Source organism: Muscardinus avellanarius, assembly GCF_963383645.1.
Source record: "Muscardinus avellanarius genome assembly, chromosome: 13".
Taxonomy (NCBI): Eukaryota; Metazoa; Chordata; class Mammalia; order Rodentia; family Gliridae; genus Muscardinus; species Muscardinus avellanarius.
In genome coordinates, this window is record NC_137799.1 from 10,792,261 (window position 1) to 10,816,834 (window position 24,574).

Sequence of the window (24,574 nt, forward strand, 5' to 3'; positions counted from 1 at the left end):
CGTATCCTCTCAATACTTTAAATCTTCTCTGGATTACTTATGACACTAATGCTATATAGATAGTTGTACTGTGTTTAGGGAATAGTAACAGTCTGTATATATTCACTACAGTCTGTATATATTCCATAGCAGTTGTTTGAACCCAAGGATGTGGTCATAAAGGACTGACTACCACAGCTAAACTTTGTACCTGGACTTCACTATAAATTCCCAGAACTGGGTGTCAGCGCCTCTACACTTTGTGTCCTTGGGAGGGATTGGGGCTGGAGGTTCATGGAGATTGTTTAGGGGCCAGTGTCTAGAAAGCAGACTGCCTCCTTCTCTAATGGGCCACTGTAGAGAACCACAGCTAAGTTTCCTGAAGTTCAGCTGAGCAAGAGTTTACTGAACTGAATTTGCCAGCATCCGGTGATCAGCAGCAAAGGCTGCCACTGACATATGCAGAAAGAAGGGACCATAAGAATCACCTGCATTTCTAGCTTCTGTTTACTTACTACTTTTGAAATTAGAATTTTACTATGTGTGATACTGAACAATGCCTTCCTGATCTAAATAAATGCAGTGTGTGTGTGTGTGTGTGTGTGTGTGTGTGTGTGTGTGTGTGTTACTGGGAGTGGAACCCAGGGGCTCTCTACCTCCAGGCTACAGTCCCAGACCTATTTTATACTTTATTTGGAAACAGGGTCTCACTAAGTTGCTGAGAGCTGGCTTCAGACCTGTGCCATCCTCCTGTCTCAGCCTCCCAAGTGCGGGGATTACAAGCATGTGCCACCACACCCAGCCATTACTTTGTAAAGAGTGGTGTAGACTTTGAATATGTTTTTGCTTAAATAGTATAAAAAGGACTGAATGTACATGAGAACCTGAGAAGAGCTCTAGAAAAACACTCGCAGAAGTGCTGATGAATCAGCCCCCTGCTATACCAGTGAGAGAAAGTCAAGTAAACTGACAGTCACATGAAGCTCCATTGCTGCAGATGGACCTAGGACACCGGGAAGGGGAACTACTGAAACGAATGAAAGGCTTCACACTGATGAAGGAAAAGGACTAGAAGGGAGAATCAGCAAGTTAGCACAACTGAAGAACATACCTAAAAATAATTGTTCTGCCTGCGAGCCCGAGACCCCCACCGCTGTCCCCGGATCTCTCAACACCCCTGTGTCTGATAAAGATGGTTTCTTGTGTCTCTCATTATTCAGTAACAAGTCACAGGAATGGTCTTTTGATTCTGATCATTGGACCAGTTGGTTGGTATCTGAGAACAGCATTTCCATTGGCTTGATGAAGGAACATGTGAATAAATGTCTAAAATGTCCCAGTGTTTGATTAAGATCTGCCAGAAAACCCTTTGTATGATATAAGATAGCTAGAATTCCTGGTTGTCAGAATTATTGAACCTGTATCTCTTTTGTTTTCATAACTATTTTGACAAAAATGTGAACTAGCAGCCACTATCTTTTACCCCCACAACCTGGAAACCTGAGATTCTTTTTGTTTTTGTGTTCTGGGGATTGAACCCAGGATAAGCACTATACTGCTGAGCTATGTCCCCAGCACGAGACTTATTTATTTAACTTTCATGCTTTTAAATCTTATTTATTTACTCTGCGGTACTGAGGGTCAACTCAGGGGCATTCTACCCCTGCCTGATTTTATTTTCTATTTTGAAACAGGATCTCTCTAAGTCACCACACACTGGCCTCAAACCTGAAGTCCCTATTTCAGCTTTGCAAGTACTGGAATGGTAGGCGTGTGCCACTGCGCCCAGCTTTTAAATTAACTTTATTTATTTATTTATTTATTTATTTATTTATTTATTTATTTTTGATGGTACTGGGGTTCCTGGAAACCCTTCTACCTCCAGGCTACATTCCCAGACCCATTTTTTATATTTTTATTTGGAAACAGAGTCTCTTCAGCCAGCACGGCTAGCTTCAAACCTGCGAGATCCTCCTGTCTCTGCCTCTCAAGCGCGGGGATTACAAGCGTGCGCCACCACGCCCGTGTTAAATTACCTTTTTAACACGTACACTCTCTCTTTCTCTCCTCTCCTCTCCTCTTCTCTCCCTCCCCCCTCTCCCCCTCTTCCTCTCTGCCCCCTCTGAAGCAGGGACATGCCTAAATGTTTTTCTTGTATCATCTCTGGTCTTCACAGTAATCCTTCAGAGTGTCAGGATCTGCACATTGCGCATTAGGAAACAGGCTCGGAGAGGATAGGCCACTGCTCATAGCTATAAAGAGTGGAGCTGGGGTAACACCAGGTCAGTCTGACTCAAGAGCCATCTACCTCTCATGTGATGTGGGAGAACCGAGTAGGAACAGACAAGTGTGGGAACCATGGTGGGGAAAACTCCAGACTCTTCCACCTTGGCTCACTAGACCCTCGAGACAGACTTGAGCATTTTCCCGTGGCTTTCCCAGCTTTTCACCAGCATGTGGTAATTTCTCAATGTTAAGTTCACTGTTTCAGACTTCCTCCCCTCCTCCTGCCCCTTTGATCTTCCAGGCCCTCAGTACCGCCTGGAGAAGCAGAGCGAGCCCAATGTTGCCGTCGACCTGGAGAGCACGTTGGAGAGCCAGAGCGCCTGGGAGTTCTGCTTGGTCCGCGAGAACAGTACGTTGGCCACCTCGCTCCATGCCCGCTTTGTTCGTGGCAGACGTGCTTCTGAGTTGTTTGGGACACTCACTGGCCTGGCTTTCCCAGGCAGATGGGAAGCGACTGTTTTCCAAGGCACCCCACAGCCTCCATGCCAGAAGTATATCCCAAAGCGAAGTGATAGAGTCCGTGCTGTGCGCTAGAGTCCGCATCCTGTTGAGCACGACGTGATTAATATTTGTCTGTTGAGCTGTGTCTTCCTGAGCTGAGAGCCCTGGAGACAGTTGAGAAACACAAGGCCTGTTCTGAGGCAAAGGCTATTTTGTATGTGAAGCACCTGGCCCCATTTCACTGTGTAGATGTCAAGTCTTGGAAAACTTAAACCTTTTGAATATTCTAAGCAGGAGCAGCATAGTGATTCCTAGTGACATGTTCAGGGCTTCCTTATAACTTCAGCTAGTTGTTCTTATTGTCTTCAAAGTTGTGAACTCTTGATATCTCCGCTGTATCCCTTCTGACTTAGGGCAGGTGATGCGTGAAAACTCTGACTGTGGCAGCAGACTGTCCGCGGTGATTCCTGCCTCAGGCTTTCCCACAGCCTGTTTCTCCAGCCAGAAACTGCCCTGTTCTGACTGACTCTTTCCCATCCTTCATCTCAGTTTAAGTGTCACTTCTTCAGAGAGGCCACCTGTGACCTCCCTGTCCCCCATTACGTAATTCAGATCCATCCACCTTTGGGCCCCCGGTTATACTTTTATAGGGTATGCAACTTTTTATTGCATATATTTCTATTTATAATTATATGTTTTCTCAGTGATTGATTGATGGCACTCTCCCCCACTAAACTGTCAGGACCATAAGAATTTTCCTGAAATACGAGGTTGCTCTTTAATCAGGCCACAGACTCTCTAAACCAGACCATACTGCTGCTTTTTAGCCAGGACCCCTGACAGCTTTTGCTGGAGCAGTTCACCAGGAAGGTGAAATGTGCTTTAGCATTGGGCAGCAAATTCTCAAAGGTAGAAGGTTGGCATCCTCATAGTCTACAACCAGTTATGAGAACCTAACATGTAAATGCTCATTGAAATTGAAATAAAATCACTGATTCTTAAATGGCCTAAAAAACTTAAACATCAGACATTTTTAAAATGTCCATCCCTATCAACAATCTAATTTGTAAACATTTTAAAGCAAAATGTAATACTTTCCATCTATCAAATAAGCCAAGTAGAGTTGGGGATGTAGGTCAATGGTAGAGCACTTGCCTAGTTTGCATGAAGCCCTGGATTCAACACACACACACATACACAAGGGAAATAAGCAGGTAATTTAAACTGAATCCTCAGGGATAGGGAGGGAAATAGGCATACTTAAACATTGGAGACAAGAGTGTACCTAGGATAGCTGGAAATACCGAGACCTAAAAATGTGTTACCACTATTTCTACTTATGGAAATATATTTTGAGGAGAAAATATCTAAAATGCAACAAATAGCTGGGCTTAGCAGCACATGCTTGTAATCCCAGCATCTGGGAAGGCTGAGGCAGGAGGATTGCATGTTCAAGGCCAGCGAGGGCAATTTAGTGAGACCCTGTCTCAAAATAAAAACTAAAAGGTCTGGGAGTATGAAGGTATATCTAAGAGGTCAAATGTACCTGGGGTGAATCCTCAGTAGTGGGGAAAAAAAAGGCAAAGGTGTATGTATAATGATAATGTTGACGATATTGTTTCTCATACCCAATACTAAAAGAATATTTAGATAACTAGTGGTATCCTGATATTGGAAAATTATACAGGGTGTCAAATGGGATATGCTTTCTAATCATAAAGAACTTAAGCTGAACTCAAAAAAGACACAAGTATTAGTTGGTGGCACATGCCTCTAATACTAATACTTGGGAGGCTGAGAAATTCTCGGAGGATTGCAGGTTCAAGGAAAACCTCAGCAACTTAGGGAGGCCTTGTTTTAAAATAAAAATAAATAAACTAGAACTGGGAGTGTAGGTCAAAGGTAGGATGCCTCTGAGTTCAACCTTCAGTACCAAAAAATAAAAAGAAACAACTGGAAATGTTTGCATATGTTTAGAAATTGAGAAATAAGCTTCTGAAGCCGGGCGTGGTGGCACACACTGGTAATCCCAGCATTTGGGAGGCTGAGACCTGAGGATTGTGGTTCGCGGACAGCCTCAGCTACTTAGTGAGGCCCTCCACAACTCAGTGAGACCCTGTTTCAAAATAAAGAATAAAAAATTGGGCAGGGTGTGCAGCTTGTAGGTCAAATGCCTCTGGGTTCCATCCCCAGACCCACAGAAAGAAAGAAAGAAAGAAAGAAAGAAAGAAAGAAAGAAAGAAAGAAAGAAAGAAAGAAAGAAAGAAAGAAAGAAAGAAAGAAAGAAAGAGAAAGGAAGGAAGGAAGGAAGGAAGGAAGGAAGGAAGGAAGGAAGGAAGGAAGAAAGGAAGGAAGGAAGGAAGGAAGGAGCGAGCTTCTGAACCTATGGTTTAAAAAATAAGTTATAGTGGAAATTAGAAAAAACTTTGATGGAAAGATAATGAAAATTCTGCATATTAACATTTGGGAATATGGCTAATGCAGTATTTAAAAGGAAGTTTATAGCCTTCGGATTCATATGTTATAAAAGAAGAGCTGAGAAGTAATGAGCTAAGCCTCTAACTCACAAAATTAGAAAGGAAATAAAAGGAAACCTAATAAGATAAAAGAAAGGAAGCAATAATGAACAGAAATTAATGAAAGAGATATTCAGGGAGCTAGGGATGGTAGCACACACCTGTAATCCCACTACTTGAGATCCTCCTGAGACAGGAGGATCACAGGTTCCAGAACAGCCTCAGCAAGTAGTGAGACTCTCATTGACCTAGTGAGACACTCTTTCAAAATAAAAATAAAAAATAAGGGTGGGGGTATAACTCAGAGGTAGAATGCCCCTGGCTTCCATCCCCCAGTACCAACAAAGAATAATGCAAAAAGAAATAGCTATTCAGACATATCAAAAGAAAGTTTGTTAAAAAGGACTAATAACAGGCAGACATAGTGGCACATACCTATAACCCCAGGTCTTGGGAGACTGATACGGAAGGTTTAAGGTTCAAGAACAGCCTCAGCAAGTACTGAGACTCATCAACCCAGCAATACCCTGTTTCAAAATTAAAAAAAAATAACACTGGACGTGGTGGTGCACGCTTGTAATCCCTGCGCTTGGGAGACGGAGACAGGAGGATCACGCAAGTTGGAAGCCAGCCTCACTGGCTTAAGAGACCCTGTTTCCAAGTAAACATATAAAATAAAATAAATAGGGCTGGGAGTTTAGCCTGAAGGTAGAAGGGTTTCCAGGAACCCCAGTACCACCAAAAAAAAATTAAAAATAAAATAAAAAGTAGGGCTGATGCCAGGCGTGGTAGCACACGCTTATAATTTCAGTGCTTGAGAGGCTGAGACAGGAGGACCGCGCAGGTTTGAAGCCAGCCTCAGCTACTGAGTGAGGCTGTCATCAACTTAGTGAGACCATGTTTCCAAATAAAGTATAAAATAGGTCTGGAAGTATAGTCCAGAGGTAGAAAGCCCCTGGGTTCCACCCCCAGTAACCCCACACACATACACACAATAGCAAAAGTAGGGCTGAGGGTATGGATTGGAGGTAGAATGCCCTGGGTTCAATCCCCAGTACCACACAAGAAGAAAAGAAAAAGAAAGGACTAATAACACCAGTAAACCTCTATTGAAATCGATCACAAACAAGACAGAAGCTAGGCATGATGGCACACACCTAAAATCCTAGTACTTGGGAGGCTGAGACAGGAGGATCACAGATTCTCAGCCAGCTTCAGCTACTTAGTGAGACCCTGTTTCAAAATAAAACAAAATAGGGCTGGGATTATAGCTCAGAGGCAGAATGTCCCTGGGTCCAATCCTCTGTACTGCAGGAAAAAAAGGAAGATAAATAACAGAGACACAAATAATAATAGGCTTGAAAAAGAGATATACTGCAGATTCAATATTCATTAAACAAACAATACAAGATTGTTTTGAAAAACTGTTATAGCTTTTGGAAAATTTAGGTGAACACAAAACTTATCAAAAAAACAACTTATCAAAATTGACACAAAAATAAATAGAAAACGTACCGGGCATGGTGGTGCACGCTTGTAATCCCTGCGTTTGTGAGGCAGAGACAGGAGGATCGCGCAGGTTCGAAGCCAGCCATGCTGGCTTAAGAGACCCTGTTTCCAAATAAAAATATAAAATGGGTCTGGAAGTGTAGCCCGGAGGAACCCCAGTTCCACCAAAAAGAAAAAAGAAAACAAAAACGAAAGAAAGAAAAAAGAAAGAGAAAACCTGAATGTTTTCTCATATATATATATATATATATATATATATATATATGGGGCGGGCCTGGGGATTGAACCCAGGGGCATTCTACCTCCAAGCCACTCCCCTGCCCTATTTGAAACAAGATCTTACTAAGTTGCACAGGGCCTCACTAAGTAGCTGAGGCTGTCCACGAACCGTGATCCTCTGGTCTCAGCCTCCCGTATACTAGGATTACAAGTGTATGCCACCACGCCTGGCTTTCCTATTTTGAGCAATTGAATTAGTGATTCCAAACCTCCCCACAAGAAAATCTAAACCGAAATGACTTTATTGGCTAGTTGTACCAAACACCTAGGGAATAGATAACTTCAGTCTTAGCATCAGCTAGTTCAGAGAATAGAAGAGTTTACCCTTCTAATTCATTTAAAGAGACTTCTATAATCTTGGTAACAAACTCCAATAAAGACTATACAAAACAAGTTCAAGACTAGCCTCAGCAAAGTAATGAGAGTCTCTGTTTCAAAACCTACGGAGGCCCTGTTTAAAAAATAATAAAGGGCAAAAGGTATAGCTCAGAGGCAGTATACCCCTGAGTTTATTCCCAGTACCACAGCAAATAAACAACAGTGATTTTGACTCTCAGAGTTTAAGAACTAGAAGTACCTTACAAATCCTTTGAGAAAGAGAAGCTGAGGTTCACAAAGGGCACATAACTAAAGACTATTTTATGCTTATTCTTAGAAGTACAGTAAAAAGCCGGGCGTGCAGATGATTCCAGTACTTGAGAGACTGAGACAGGAGGATCACAGGTTAAAGGACAACCTCAGCAAATAGTGAAACTTTCATCAACTTAGGAAGGCCCTGTTTCAAGATAAAAATTTTAAAAATCAGCTGGGGATGTAGCTCAGAGGTAAAATGTCTGTGGGTTCAATCTCTAGACGCGCACACACACACACACACACACACACACACACACACACACGTGTGTGTGTGTGCTGGGATTACAAGTGTGTGCCAACAAGCTCAGCAAAAAGAAGCTGTTAGTAAAAGAAGCTCTTACTAGCATTTACAAAGGGAAAGGCAGACAGTAGTTAGAAATCAATGGAACGATGTAATTAGTCTCATAAAATGAAGTAAATTATAAAAAGGATTTTTTTTTTTTTGCAAAACTAGGAATTAAATCCAGGGGCATTTCACCTCTGAGTTATACCCTCAACCCTATTTTTTATTCTTTATTTGGAAACAGGGTCTCATTAAGCTGTGGAAGGCCTCACTAAATAGCTGAGCCTGGCTGTGAACCTGCAATCGTCCTGCAATCCTCATTCTCCCAAGTACTGGGATTACAAGCGTGCGCCACCATGCCCAGCTCTAAAAATGATTTTTTATTTTAAAAAAAGTTTAAGAAGATATTTTAACCAAGAACCATTATTCTCCAGTAGCTACATATTAAGCTTGAGACAAAAATACTTCAAAAATAGAATTTTTTCACTTCTGTTGTTATGTTTGATCAGGACAGGTTCATTACCTTAAAGCCATCTTAGAAGCAAGCTAAGTTCTGATCATATATTAAGCACTGTGTAAGAGAATGTGCTCTGGAACCCAGACTGCAATGGCTCACACCCTATTTCTGTGGCCTCGGGCACTTTGCCTACCCCCTTGGGTAGCTGATCTGCCCTCATGAGGTTGATGTGAGTGCCCATTCTAAAGTGCTTAGAGCCGTGCCTGGCATACAGCACACACTCTGTGAGTGCTAGCTGTAATGACTGAGGAAAGAACTGCTTTTCTCTGCTGACAGAGCAGGTGGGCACAGGTGTGGAGTTCTGGAATCACAGAACTGTGAGAACCTGAGGAGGTGTACGGAGGAGAGGGGAGCAAGCCAGAATGGAGGGGCAAGGAAAGCAGGAGAGCTGAGAAGCAGGGTGCTTTCCAAACATGTTTGAATGTCCCAGAATGGATATATAGTTTGCACGTACAACCGTTGCTTTAAAAAGACTGTCTGCCATAAGGGCAGGTAGAAGCCTTTGAGTGTTTCTCCAAAGGGAGGATGGGGCATAACATTTTATATCAACTGTATCAAAGGATGTTTTAAAATGATTTAATCAGGCCTACTATTGTAAAGCCTTATGCTAGGCATTTTGAAAATGCTTTCTCTTATCATTCTTAACTACTTTGCATGACACTCTTCTTACTGTGAGAGGTTATGACCTGCCTAAGTCGTCCAGCCGATAAGTGATAAGACTGAAATTTTAAGTCAGCTCTCTGATTCCAGAGCCCACTGCAAGCTTGTTGATAACCTGAACTTTCAGTCCTGAGAGTGTGGTGATAATCGTCTCTATACGCTGAGAGAGAGACGCCTGCAAATGAAGCTGATATGACAAGAGTTTCTGCCTAGGGACTGAGAGCTAACATTTGTGCTTGGATCTTGGCCTAAGTAAGAAAATGACAAGCCAAAGTCCTTGAGCCTTCCAGTTTGGATTCTTGTCTGATAATCTACTACATCCTTCAGCCAACTGTCTGCTCAAAGCTGGAATCAAACCAGAAGGAAGCAACGAGTGCATTATGGAGAGGATGTAACATTAGAAGACTTCCATTCTTGTCCAAGCTTCTATATAAATCCTGGCACCAAACAGCCTCAATTTTCTTTTCTGCCAAATGTTCCCAGTGACCTTTCCAACTGATCCTATGTGAGTGGCCCATCTAGATTCTTAGAAGAAAGGCCCAATTTAGTACTTCCATCAGTACTAAGAGAAATTCGGGAATCTTCCATCACCAAGGCCAAAATAAACCAGAAATTAAATTGACTTAATGGAATGCCTACGGAGTATCAGATACTGTGTCTATTTTATCACTCACTAGATTATTGTTATAATAGTTCAATATAGTGCTTAAAGCACAGTCACTTGATTCAGGCAGACCTTAGCAAACTACTTGCAGCCTCTGACATTGGGTAAATCATGTCATCCCTCCGAGCCTCAGTTTCCTGTGTAAATGAAGGCAATTAGATCTATTTCACAAGACTTTTGTGAGGCTTGAATGAGCTCTAAGTGCTGTTGCTATAATAACCTTTTAGACTGGTGTGGTCATCTTTATAGAAGAGGAAACTGAGACTCAGGGATAAAGTGATTTCTACTATCATACAAATAGTAACGAGGAGCCTAGAAAACTGGGTCTTCTATCTGTTAAATCTAGTGAGAGTTGTAGAGAGAGGCATTGTTGCTTTTTAAACATCAGTTCAACCTCCTTTTATCTTTTTTTTTTTAAGGAGGTTCAGAAAAATACTTGAGACTTTATATCAGTGCCTTACTGACTTCTTGATTTCTTTTATACTAAGGAAGGGTGGGGAGTCTCCTAAGAAGGGTCCATGGTAGGAAGGGCATCTGTAGGGCACAGTGTGAAAGTCCTCATTCACTGCCTCTAGTTGCCCTTAAAGAACCAAGAGCCTGGGTGTGGTGGTACACACCTATAATCCCAGTACTTGGGAGCCTGAGACCAGAGGATTGCAGGTTTGAGGATAGCTTCAGCAACCTAGTGAGACCCTATTTCAAAATAAAAAGTAAAATCGCACCGGGGTATAGCTCAGAGATAGAGTGCCCCTGGGTTCAATCCCCAGTACCACAAAAAAACAGACCCAGATGAGGGTCTTTTCCTATAATCCCAGTATTTGGGATGCTGAAACAGGAGGATCATAGGTTCAAGAACAGTGTGAGATCATTGGGGAGACTATGTTTCAAAATTTAAAAAAAAAGTAAAGGGCTGGGAGTTTAGCTCAGAGGTAGAATGGCCCTGAGTTCCATTCCCAGTCAGTCTTTCTCTCTCTCTCTCTCTCTCTCTCTCTCTCTCTCTCTCTCTCTCTCTCTCTCTCTCTCTCTCTTTCTCTTCTCTTCTCTTCTCTTCTCTTCCCCTCCCTCCCCCCCTCTCCCCTCCCCCTCTGCACACTCCAGGAAAAGCAAGCCTCTCCCTAGACAGCCTGGATAGCCCTTCCTAGGTAGAGAGACCCTCTTCTCTCTGATCACTGGTTGCACTAGATTCATTTGCCTACTCCCATGCTAGACTGTGGCCCCTCACACTGGGCAGGGACCTGTTTGATCTGCCTGATGAAGCCAACCTCCTGCCTCCCTGGCATCCTCAGGCTTCTCATTGGGACTCTGGTCAAGTACATGAGTGAGCATCTTTACATGCAGAGGTTTCTTTGTAGTAGTATTTGTCCCCCACACTGCTAAATAAAAAAGGAGAGAGGAGAAAAGGTAATCGTAGAAAGAGAATGAATGTTTGCATATACTAGTGTGATGCTTATTCATAATGGGCCAATTCCTCCTCCTGTTTATGCTCTGTGCCAGCCCCGGAGACTCCCTGGTGGTTCCTCTCTGTTTCTGGAGGCTTTGCCTTCTTCAGTTACAAATTGCTAATCTCTCCAATTTCCATCATGCGGTCTGAATACCAGGGCTTTAAACCTCTTTTTATTATACCCCAATAGCACTCTTCAAATACAAAAGAAAATGTGACCATGCAAATAAACTATTTGCAAATAGAAATGATTCTTGATGCTCCTGGTACATATTTTAGGTTGAGCTATTGCTGAAAAAATTACATATCTGACTAGGGCCACGGGAGCGTCACTGTAAGGAATTTTCTATATGAATGAGGGTTTTTTCAAGTTGATTTTGCATAATAGTTTCCTGCACACTAAACAAATTTAAGTGAAACAGAAAGGTTGTTCCTGAATACCTGGGTCACCTCTTGCTGTCTGGTTAATGTGAGCTAGGTGTCAGTACTGATAGGGGAAAGGTGAGACATTGGATGCCACTGTCACCTTGGGCAAAGCCTTCCCTTCTGTGAGCTTCTTTCTCGTCTGTCAAATGTGATGGTCACCCTTTCCCGTAGGACTGTTGTGAGGATTAAACTATTTAAACAAGGAAAGGAGACTGTCTATCAAAAGCATATAGTGAGGCCAGGCGTGTGGCGCACACTTGTAATCCCAGCGCTTGGGAGGCTGAGACAGGAGGATCACACAGGTTCAAAGCCAGCCTCAGCTACTGAGTGAGGCTCTCAGCAACTTAGTGAGACCTTGTTTCCAAATAAAGTATAAAATAGGTCTGGGAGTATAGCCCAGAGGTAGAAAAGCCCCTGGGTTCCACCCCCAGTACCAAAAAAAAAAAAAGCATATAGTGAGCCAACCATTGTGGCACACGCCTGTAATCCCAGTACTTGGGACGCTAAGACTGGAGGAGTAAAGGTTCGAGGCCAACCCCAGCAACTTAGTGAGACCCTTTTTCAAACATTTTTTTAAAAATAGGATAGGTTTAGTGGTGCATGCCTGTAATCCTTAGTACTTAGGCTGAAATAGGAGGATCATAGGTTCAAAGCAACTTAACGAGGACCTCAGTGAGACCCTATTTCCAAATAAAAAATAGGGCTGGGGTATGGCTCAGAGATAGAATGTTCCTGGGTTCAGTCCCTAGCACCACAGAAAGCGGGGTTGGGGAGAGAGAGAGGAGAGGAAAATGGACTGCAGCGCACTGTCTTGAGTGTGTGCCATCCCCACGTCTCCCTGCACCTTGAGACACAGAGGCCCAGCACCTGTCACAGACACCCGTAGCAGTGTCTGCGCATGTGTGTGGTGGCCTTTCCCTCCCTGTAATTCCTCTCTTCCCTTGAGCCTGGTAGACTCTTCACAGGTTCCTTTGGGTAGCAGATAGCTGATACCTTGGGCAAAAGGTTGTGCTGACCTGTACAAGAGGCAGATTTGTACCCTGTCCACACCTACCTCTTCAGTACCGAGTGTCTGAATTGTGCTGCGTGGGCTGAGAACTTCCACATGGATTGCACTTTTTCCTCTCCCCCTTTCTCAAAAGGTCCCCCCCTTTTCATTTTATCATTTGGTAGTAATTAGTATTCAAGGGAAATTGGTCTTAATATATTAAAATTGGTTAAGTGCATTTAGACCTGTACCACAGCCAATGCCTTATTGGAAAATGTAATTGGGGACTCTGTGTATGTAATTAATTGAATTACAATTAGGAACTTTCATTAAGCGATACGTGGGTACATTAGAGCAGTGAGGAGACACATTTGATGAGCCACAGACCCTGTCTGGGCTCCAAGTGAGGGCACGGAGATCTGCAGTCCTCCAGTAGCTCTTGCCCCAGGATCTGCCCTGCAGCCCCGGACTAATGGCTTAGTAATGCATCAGGTCACATCTCTGTAGCGGCTCTGGGAGAGTTGGTTCTCCCAGTGTGTGCCCTCGTTCCCTGACTCGAGTAAGGAGAGGGACCCCTTGGTGTTGCTTAGATATCACAGCCCTTAGGTATTTTGCTATGTAAATTGACAGAAATGCCAGTTTCCTTGCAAGACCCTGATACCTTTCATATGATGGAATTAGAATTGAATAGGAACAAAGGCGCACTGGAGGAAGGGGAAGTGCTGGGGATTCTTCCAAGCAAGCCTGTGATGTACCGGTCCAGCACCTTAAGTGGTCATGTTCCATCCTGCACAGGGCAGCTGGGTTCACTGTGGGTACATGTCTTGTTCATTTACCCCTCAAAAGTAGATCTTGAAGCCAGACTCTCGGCCAGCCACTGTGCCTGTGCTGGAGGTGGAGAGGACCCCTCCCCTCATCATGGAGCCCACTGCTGTGATCAGGGTGATCAGGGCTGTAAAGGGGGAATACTTGATAACAGGGCCCAGAGCTGGGCAGAGTAGTAGGGAAGTCAAATAATGAGTAAGAGAAGAATGTTCCAGCCAAGGGAATGCTCATCTGAAGGCCTCAAGACAAGGAGCTTGGCATCCTTGGGGAGGATGGATGGATGGATGGATGGATGGATGGATGGATGGATGGATGGAGTAAAATGAGCAGGTGGGGGGTTACTGGAGACAAACCTGAGGAGTAGGCAGTGTCTAGCATGCCAAGCCTTCAAGGGCTCCTTTGTGCTCTGCTCTTTTTAGAAATTCTATAAACCTGAAACTGTTTCTTTCTGATCACCTCATAAAACAAGATACCTTGATTTATTGAGGGAATTCTGCAGTCTCCATGTGGAAAGTCCTCTAGCCTGGCTGGCCCTGGCTTCAGGAGTTTAATCAACTGAGCCCTGTGACAGCAAGGATTCCTACCCTGGTTGTAGGATGGCAGATTCTAGTGAAGGAGATATCCTACTGTGTGATCCTTATGGCTTGAAAGAGATGACTGCAGAGGGTGTGTGTGTGTCTGGGGGTGTTACAGCGCAGTACCTATTGATCGTCTTTTAGAGACCAGCAAAAATGACTAGTAGCTGAAGGGAAGTGTTTAATAGAAGAGCAGCTTTGGCTTATGAGACTTTGGGGACTTAAACGGCCTCTAGGAGGAAAAAAATGTGATGGATGCAGAGAGCTAAGGAAGAGTTTTCCTCCATGACTCACTTATGCTTCCAGCTTTGACTCTTCCTGAAGGAGTGAGTTGAGTTTTATCCCTGATTCCTTTGTTTCTACAAGACCAGGCACAATTGTGTTCTCCTTTACTCTTAAGTCTCAGGGACTTCTAGGTTCCATCCCCAGTACCACAAAAAAAAAAAAAGGAAAGAAGGAATAAAAAATAGGGCTGGGATGTAGCTTAGAGATAGAATGCCCCTGGGTTTAATCCCTAGTACTGAAAAAAAAAATTCATTCATTCCACTGGCAGCATTTATTGACCATCCACTGTGTGACAATGTGCTTTGCAGGATGGGACTCTCCCACCTGCAAGGATCTCCTGGTCTATAAAGAAGCCTTCCACAGAAGGCTGCAGGTTTCAGGAGAGGGATGTGGAAGACTATTTGGACTAGACCTTGAGGTATATAAATTTTAAAGAACAGAAAAAACCAAATGTGGTAGTACATGCCTGAAATCCCAGTTCTTCGGAAGCTGAGACAGGAAGATCACAGATTCAATGCCAGTCTCTGCAATTTAGTGAGACCCTCAGCCACTGAGTGAGACCCTGTTTCAAAATAAAAAGGAACTGGGGTTGCACCTCAGAGGTAAAATACCCCTGGATTCAATCCCCAGTACTTTCCCACAACTAAAAAAAAGAAGAGAGAGAGAGGAAAGAACATTCTGGCCAGAGGTCTAACCCCAGCAAAGCCCAGCGTGGCGAGCCAGGCATAGCTCTGTCTGGGGCATTGCAGTTGGGGTGGAGTGGAGTGGGGATGGCTGGTTCACTCTCGGCCAGTCCCTGGCACAGCAGCTTTCACTGCATGTCAGAGCCTGAGCTGGATGCCGCCCCACCTTTAAGGAGCTCTTTCCCCACCCCACTGTTCCCCGTGCACTCTGCTGCGCTCTTCCCTCTGCGTGTGCTCGCCTCTGCGTTCACATTCTCCCCATCATCTGGGAGCCTGCCGTCCTCACTTCCTGCAGCACTGGGCGCGTGAGAGGCGCTGGGTAACTCTTCTGCATTAGAAGGCAGCCACCAGGGTTGTGGAAGGGGAGGACGTAGCAGAGGCCGATGGTCTCTGGTTGAGTTCTGGAGTTGGCATAAGAGAGGCTGAAGTTGCTTCAACTTCCCCTAGGTTAAGGCCTTTAGACTTGGTCTGAGACAGTGAACCATGAAGTGAACGTCACAGTCCCCTGCAGTGTACATCTGTGAGTACAGGGGTCTGCCAGCAGTGCACAGTGAGTTCATCTGCACTTCAGTATAATGATTAGGGCCTACTCGTTGGAAAGAAAGTCATGTCTCCTTCTGTTCTAGTAAAACCACATGTAAAAAACACTTTCTAAACTATAACCCACCCACCCCCAGATTCAGTCCCCAATATGGGGGTGGGGTTAAACCGTAAAGTAGTATTTGTTGTCATTGGTCTTGGTCTCATCACTGATAGCAAACCTGTTATTCTTAGGAAATGGGTACGAGCTCTGCAGCCGTGTTTGTCAGGTAGTGACACACACTCAAGCTGGAGCTGCACCTGTGTCCCATCGTGGCTGTCCAAAAGGAAACATGGCATAACAACCAGGGGAATAGCAGTTCTCAAACTTTCTGGGTAGGACCTCTTTGCACCCTTAAAAGTTATCAAGGTTGGGCTGGGGATGTAGCGCAGTAGTCAGTCATGTGTTCACCATGCATGAGGCCCTGGGTTCAATTACCAGTACCAAAGTGGGGGGAAGGGGACTATTGATGATCACAGAGAGATTTTATTTATTGTGTTATATCTACATCGTGTTTTCATTGAAAAATCAGTAATATGCTATGTATTAACATAAGTAACATTTTTATGGGAAATGTATATCCTTAAAATTTTTAATGAAAAGTGACACTATTTTACATTCTTGCAAATTCTGCTTTATAGAACTTCTGCTTTATAAAACACACCTAAATCCTCATATCTACTTCCACATTCAGTCTGTTATAACACATTGTTTTGGTTGAAGTGCATGAAGAAGATCTATCCTTATGCAGAAAGGTTGTTGGAAAAGAGAGGAGTGTTTCATAGCCCTTTCAGATGATTATTATTAACTTTTGTTATTATACCAAAACTCAGATGGGAGTGTCTTGAAGGTTAGTTACAGTATGGACTCAGAACTCTTGATTGCTTTGTGCACTTGAAGAGAATGGGCATGAAAAAGGTTAATGGTGTTTTACTGCTATTATTCTGAAAATAGTATCGAAAGTATGGGCACACCCCCCTAAAAGAGACTTGCTTGGCCTGCCCCCATGATGGGTCCCAAACTGCACCCTGAGAACCTCTGGCTTTGTCCTGTTAGGTCAGAGTCTCTTACCTTGCCATCATTTGTAGGAGTGTGGTGCCGCCTCTGGCACAGGAGCAGCCCTCAGCAGCACTTGACGGAAGGGGTGGTGGAAGACGTGGCTCTCAGGGTCCAGAAGGTCTGTCCTGGCTCTGCCTTTCCTAACAGTGGGCTCACAGGCAGGCTTGCAGCCTCGTCGTGACCCCCCTCTAAGCTCCATGGCATGTCCTGCCTACTGTGATGAAGCCCCAGAGCTGCCTCTCAGCCCATGGCTGTCACGCAGCACCTCCTCTTCCTTTCTTTGCTGCAGGCCTAGAGGCGCCTCCTTCCTCACCTGCTCCCTGTTCCCTTTACCCTCCTGTCCTGGCCTAGCTCGTCTCCTCTTCCCCTAACACAGGGCCTGGCGCCATCCTTGATTCCCCTTCCTGGCTTACTCCAGACTGAAGCTGCTTCCTCTTTGGGGTGCTTTGCCCTTGGCCCTTCCACATCCTGGAGGAACGCACTCTTTCTTCCAGGGCCTCGTTGCCAGTCCATTTGAGCTTCCATGCTCAAATCACTAGTAGGCCCACCCCAAACCCTGATCAATCACAATACCTCTATGAGTTATTGCAGCTCGAGCATTTTGACACGATACATTATGGTAATCCGTGGCACATAGAGACATTAACACTCCCGACTTGACAAAATGCATTGTGAAGTCTTTGAAGGCACCATTACAGTTTATCTTGTCATTCACGAGGAGGCCCAGTTCAGCATTAATGTAGATGAACACAGTGTGGCTTTTGTTTCATTTAATTGCTTGTAACCTTTTTAATTGCTGATTTAACAAAATACCAAAGGGTTATATTTCAATTAAATTAATGATTTGAGGAGTAGGGTTTTTTTTCCTTTCTTTTTTGGTATGTTTATTTTTAAAACATTCTGGCTTTTTCTACTCTTCACTATGAGAGGATGACAAAAATGTCTTCCCTCAAACAGAAGAGGGTTTTTGATGTAAAGTTCATACTGTAATAAAAGTTTTAATAGCAGGGCATGGTGACGCACGCTTGTAATCCTGTGGGGAACCATTAAGGTTTTCCCCTAAAAGAATATTTCTGACTCAGCTGACTGTCCTTCTCCCAGAGTCAACAAGGTTTGGGGTCATGGAAGGTTCAAAGTAAAAGGTCTAAGAGAAGATCAGGTGGTGATGGCAGGAGGGTATTGATTAACCTACCTGTAATGTATGTGCTTTGGATTGGTCTCTATTGTATTCCAGTGGTGATAGCACGAGGATATTGATTGACCTGTAACTGTATAAATATCCCAGGAGTGGAGAGGCCGAAAAAAAGCGAGCGAGATGATGATATTGACCCAGAAGCAGGGGTCGGCCAGTAGAGATAGTAGGCTGGTGGCCCCCCCATGTTAGAATTAAAAATTCTTCATCTTCATCCCTCTCTTCGGAACCCATACTTTTGCCGGCTGGTTCCGGCATAATCCCAGCATTTGGGAGGCTGAGACAGGAGGATCACAGTTCGCGGACAGCCTCAGCTACTTAGTGAGGCACTCCATAACGTAGTAAAACCCTGTTTCAAAATAAAGAATAAAAAAGAAGGCAGGGAGTGTAGCTCGGAGGTAGAATGCCTCTGGGTTCCATCCCCAGACCTGCAAATAATAATAATAATAATAATAATAATAATAGTTTTAATATGCAAATAGTCCAATGCCAAGCATCTTTCTTGTATAATTGGGTTCACTTTTTTGTAGAAGGATACAAACAGAAAAGGTATATGCACCAAGTCATAGAACTTTTCTGTCCCAAAACATTTTTTTTTGTGTGTGTGGTACTGGGGTTCCTGGAAACCATTCTACTTTCGGGCTACACTCCCAGACCTATTTTATACTTTTTTAAAATTTGGAAACAGAGTCTCTTAAGCCAGCGCTGCTGGCTTTGAACCTGCACGATCCTCCTGTCTCCACCTCCCAAGCGTGGGGATTACAAGCGTGCACCACCACGCCTGGCAGCCAAAACATATTTTTTATATAATGCTTTGTATCAGTTTGTCTTTAAAGAAAGGGTCTATTGATCATCTATTTTTATTTCTCTTTTTAGTAGTAGTAGTAGTAGTAGTAGTAGTAGTAGAGATTGAACCTAGAAGCACTGGGATTACAGGTGTATGCTACCACATCTCTGTTGGGCCTCTGTGCCTCACACTCTTTTGTTGTGTTCTGTAGCTGGCTTGTGAGCTCCTGAAGACCAGGAGCCCTGCCTTGTTCTCACCGGTGCCCTCCCACATCTAGCATACTGCTTGCTGACATGGAGAGCAGTGGTTCCAAGTTGCACGTGCACACAGACATGGACCTTCAGAGCCAGAGTCGTTCCCGTGCAGTCGATACTCGCTTTGGAGGGAGCAGCGTTAACAGGAGGCTAGCGCTGGACTGGTCCTTCCGTGCTCCCCAGGAGCTGTTGCTCTTCTGCTCACAAAAGTAAACACACCCCTTGCCAGCAGGGGCAAGGCTTAGAACTCACTCAAGTATCAGGGCGGCTGAAATCCTCAAATGGGATATGAATTTACACTGGCAGAGAGTAGAAGGTCAATGCACAAAGCATTAGTGTGTGGAGCCAGCTCCAGCTATATATGTCTTGAGCAAAATTAATATAAGGAAATTGACAAGCTTTGCTGGTTATTCCATAGCTTTAAGACCTCTACTAAAATCCTATCATCTCATCTGCCCATTATTAACATTTCAGCAAAATATAAAGTTTTCATTAATCTCCCACAGCAAATTTAGGAGTGAAAACTGGCACTTGTTTGAGCTTTTAGGACTACATTAGCTGGTGTATTAAACAAAATATGTCATTCTTCAGTAGCTTCTGTAAGAAGCTAAATCAATTTCCAGCCATATTTATGCACCACTTTATCTAAAAGCATCTGAATTATCATTTACAGCTAAGATGCTTTATTAGCAGCTGGCATTGAAATTGCTCAGTAAAAAATTATATGCCACGTTATAGTAATTTTTAAATTGGTTTTAATCCAACATCATAAAATGTAAAAATCTTAAGTGTGGATTTTTTTTAGTAATTGGCATTTTAACATAATGAGCTGTTACCTCTTTTCAAATCAAATACCTGCAATATTTAGAAAATACTAATTAGAAAAGAAAACGGAAGTGCTGGAACTCAGAGCTGAGTTATATCTAATAATGACATTTTCTTAGAAAAGATGGCTTTAAATGACTTTTAAAACATTAAAGGATTTTAATATTTTATTAAAATTTCCTATAATTCTCATTTATAAGAAGTTCTAACAGAAATATACACATTTGGGCTGTTATATTTCGGTAAAAATGTAAATTAGAGAAAGTGAATAATTCTTCAAATTCAGTCCTGGCCAACCTCTCAGTTCAGGCGTGGGCATTACCTGAGAGAGGTACCCGAGAGATGGCACCTCTCTAAAATCTCAGGTGTCACGAGGAGGGAGATGGGTTTCCCTGTGGCCCTTGAAGCTGTGGAGCCCAGCTCCGCTTGGTCCCCACAGTGTGGTGCCAGTCAAGTCACACAGCCTTCCCGGTCTCTGCCATGCTCTGACCTGGCACCTGGTACTCAGCCCGTCGATGCTCATCGCGCTTCTGGCAGGGTCTGGGCTCCAGTGGTGAGTGAAGCAGCCCCTCTGCCTCTCTCGTGGGGTTTATGTACTAGTGTCAGAGACAGTAGATGTCTGTGGTAACTGTTCTGGAGGAAGTTGCATGCTGCAGCCACAGGTGGAACCAGACTAGGCCTGGTGCCTGGGGGCAGAGAATGTCTGCCTGCAATGTCAGTTGAGCTGAGCTCCTCGGAAGGTATAAGGAGATGGCCAGGAGCGGGGACAAAAGAAAGGCATTATTGTAGGTGCTGAAGTTGTCCAAGTAGGAAATAACTGTGGTCTTTAGAATTAGGACATACACTTCCTAATAAATGATTTCAATGTGAAAGTATCAACAACCAACTTCCTTAAAATCTCACCCTGTAGGCAGTGAACAGGAAAGAAAGGCATGCAGTTGTCAGACTCCCAGGTATGTGACAGAACTTTTCAGTTTGATACCCAAATCTAGAGCGCTCTGTTCTCCCATCTCTGCCCCAAGAAGTTCTCCCTGGGTGTCCCGTGGAACCATCCCTGGGTGCTCAGCACTCAGCCTGCAGTCCCCTGCCATGTGGGCCTGTGTAGACAGGTGCTCCCCTCACCCTAGGCAGCACCGGCCATGTTTTGGCCTCTGGGGATCCAGAGATAGTTTGTCTTTGCTTGGCATTACCTTGGGTGTGTGACTTAGCCTCCCAAAGCCTCAGGTTCATCATCTACGGAGATGGCAAAGCTATAGGACCTTCCAAGTTGTCATGAGGCCTAAGTTCAGTAAAATGTATGAAGTGCTTACCACCATGCCTGGCACATAGTAAGCCTTGTATCTACTAGCTACTATTTACTTAGCCAAATTTTGTGAGAGCATACCAGTCACCTTACTACTGATGAGAGAAGATAATGTAGAGATGAATAAGAAACTCTACTGCTCCCCGCGCTTGGGAGGCTGAGACAAGAGGATCACACAGGTTCAAAGCCAGCCTCAGCTACTTAGTGAGGCTCTCAGCAACTTAGTGAGACCCTGTTGCCAAATAAAATTTCAAATAGGTCTGGGAGTATAGGCCAGAGGTAGAAAGCCTCTGGACTCCACTCCCAGTACCACCAAAAATAAAAATAAAATAAAAAAGAAAGAAACTCTGCTGCCCTTCAGAGCTTCCATATTAGGGCAAAATAACCACTAAACAAGTCTAGTGCAAGGCTGAATATGGTCCTCTCTGGTGGTTGAATAAAGTTTATTCAATTAATGTTTATTAAGCATGTTATGTATTTGATTCTCTGCATGAATTTTGACATTCTGTGAATGGCAGAAACTGGAGTTCAGAGAGGTACATCACTTGTCCGAAATCCCCCAGCAAATTAAAGGCAGCACTGGGAATTGAGTGTAGGCCTACTTGGCTTCAGGATCCAGTGTACACCAGCTGTTGTGGAATGCCTTGGTAGTCAGAGCATCAGAAGAGATTTTGTGGAGGAGCTAGAGTTTGAGCTGGCCTGGGTCGGGGGCAGGTTTCAGCAGGAATATTCAGAAGAAATATTCTAAGCCAGGGGCGCCACACAAAGACACAGAAACAGAAAACCCCATCCCGCATGCAGTCTTAGGAATTGGGAAGAACTGAGAGAAGGTGTTGTGTGTGAGAAGTGAGAAGAAAGATCAGAAAGGAGCATTTCAGCCAAACTCTGGCCATCACTACCCAGCTGAGGCAAGGCTGCTTTACTCAGGAGGCCCTCGGAAGCCGGGGAAGACTGGAATATCAGTCATCCTGTTTGTCGCCCTTGTCACCTATCACGGGCATGCACAGGCTCCCAGTAAACATTTGGTGAGTGAGTGAATGATCAAACCTTAGAAAGATGAATCACAAAATCTCATAGTGCCGAGGGAGCCTGGCGGCCAGAAGGCCAGTGAGGAGGCAGTCAGACATCTGAGTACCAGGCTCTGCCCCAACCAGTGGGCATGGGGTGGGAAGCTATTAAACAGACCATTGGCAACTCTTTGAAAGGACAGGACCTCTTCAAGAAACATAAATACTTCTTTGATCAGGAAACCGCATTTAGAAATAGGACCAAAAAGCGCGACCATCCTGCCCTTGCAACTGATGCAGCCTTACGGAGACCAAGCTGCTTGCTGAGAGCACGCAGGGATTGTCTGTCTTTCTCTCCCTGCGGCCCAGCCAAGGGCCTGCCACAGAGCAAGCCGTGTTTGTGGAATTAATTGTTGAATGATTAATATGTTACCATCCTCTGTTTACTGGAATGGCATTATTAAGTCATCGCTCAGCCTTTTCTTCTCCAAATTAAATAGCCCATATTATTTTAATTTATCCCAAAGCATTTTAAGCAGACACCATTTGCCAAGCCTCATGTATCTTTATGTGTTAAACTGCTTTTCTCCTCCCCAGGTTCAAGGGCAGACGGGGTTTTTGAGGAGGATTCGCAAATCGACATAGCTACAGTGCAGGATATGCTCAGCAGCCACCATTACAAGTCGTTCAAAGTCAGCATGATCCACAGACTACGGTTCACAACCGACGTACAGTTAGGTAAGTGCACGGCCGGGCAGGAAGCTGAGCTCGTGACGGCGGGAGTCCTAGTCGCAGCAGGGAAAGAGCACGTCCAGCTTCCGTGTGGCCTGAATGACTAACAATAATGTGTTTTCTGAAAAAATGTTTACACGATGAAATTTAAAGTACATCCTTTCCCCACATGTGAACTCTTGTCTTCTTTCTGAAGCGAAAGATTAGAAATAGAACTAACTTGAGACTCTTCAAGTGGATTGACTCCATCCTCTCATTCTGTGGCTCTCTTACTGACACAGGTGACCCTGCCGCCGCCTCTCCTTACTCCCTGAGCTGCTGCTCATCCAGGAAGCCTTGTGACGGTCATATTTAGATCCTCAGCAATCTGGAACTAACCTTCCACTAATATTTGGGGCTGTTCTGACTTAAACCTAACAGGAACAGCATCATAATAGTCAACATGGTACTAGTACAGCATCACCTTTGGGCTGCCTACCTTTTCTAGGTATCCCCTGGGCACTAGTCACTGTGCTAGTGCTTTACATATACTGCTTGACTACATAAAACATGTATTTTTACCATTCTGATATAAAGAGAAGAGAACTGAGGTGCAGAGAGATGCAGGCTCATGCCTGACGCAGCCAGGGGCTGGTGGAACCCTGGTACAACCAGCTGGATGTGCCTGCTCCTCAACAGAGGGTCTCCACATGTGGCTGGGGGGTGAGGAAATGGGTAGGGATGCCAGACTCACTCAGCTGGGGATCTGGATTGTACCCAACTCGCTACATCGCCTATTCCTGGCTCTTGTGGAAAGGGAAAATCAAGTCTGAATTCTAAGTCTAGGGCTCAATAATTTTATCTTTCCCACAAATGCTTTGTTTCTCATAAAAATTTTTTCTGATGTTGGCATTATCTGACTCTAACCAACACTTAATAAGCCTCAAGAATATCGTCAAATATTTTTTTCCAACTTGACTAACAGGAGCTTGCAATATGCTGACCATACAGTGTAGTAATTAACAGACAAGCAAACGAGCCTCGACTGGCCTCCGCCGTGGCTGTCTCAGCACCTGGCCATGTAACCACATAAGAAGGGTCTCGTCTCTCTGTCCTGTTGAGATGAGAATATCAGTAGCCACAGCTGCTGAGGATTGCTGTGGGGATGTGAAGCGTGGCTGGGGCCTTGGTACATGGGGGCCCTTGGTGGAGAGGCAGTACGGTGCGGCACTGAGAGAGCAGGCCCCACAGGAGAAGCCGGCTCCAACCCTGCCCTTTATTAGCTATAGCACCATCGGCAAGTGATTCCGAGCCCCAGGTTTTCATCTATAAAATAAAGGTAATAATAGTCGCTATCTCATAAGGTAATTATGAGGATGAAATGTCACAGCACGTGCGGGAACTCTTAGAAAGGTGCCTGGTGTATAGCAAGTGCTTGGAAAATAGTAACTTCTAGAGCTGGGCGTAATGGCACATTTGTAATCCCAGTACTTGAGAGGCTGAGACAAGAGGATCTGGGTTCGCGGCCAGCCTCAGCTACTTAGTGAGGCCTCCACAACTCAGTGAGTCACTGTTTCAAAGTAAAGAATAAAAAAAATTGGACTACGGGTGTAGTTCAGAAGTAGGATGTGTGCTTAGCAAGTGTGAGGCCCTGGGTTTCTCACACACACACACACGCACACGCACACGCACATGCACACGCTGCTACTGGGATGATGATTCCAACAGATTATGTAAATTCAGTAAACTTGATCCAAAACACAAAACCTCAACCCCTCTCCTGTATCTTAGACCTTATCACTAAAAAAGCAGTGACAAAAACATATATTTATTACCTAAAGTGGTAACATTTCTTTTTTTTTTTTT

At 44.2% G+C, this 24,574-nt stretch overlaps 1 protein-coding gene across 4 annotated transcripts in view; it reads left to right on the forward strand.

The window, feature by feature from the left end:
- Positions 1–24,574, forward strand: part of MAPKAP1 (MAPK associated protein 1) — a gene marked incomplete at both ends in the record, with an annotated part of 219,768 nt that overhangs the window by 153,926 nt on the left and 41,268 nt on the right. The window contains 2 exons of one of the 4 annotated variants that reach the window (XM_080708642.1): positions 2,471–2,614; positions 22,595–22,735. In XM_080708642.1, the coding sequence (XP_080564768.1) occupies positions 2,471–2,614; positions 22,595–22,735 (285 nt within the window). The remainder of the gene's footprint in view (positions 1–2,470; positions 2,615–22,594; positions 22,736–24,574) is intronic. The other 3 variants (XM_080708643.1, XM_080708645.1, XM_080708644.1) reach the window with 3 other exon arrangements.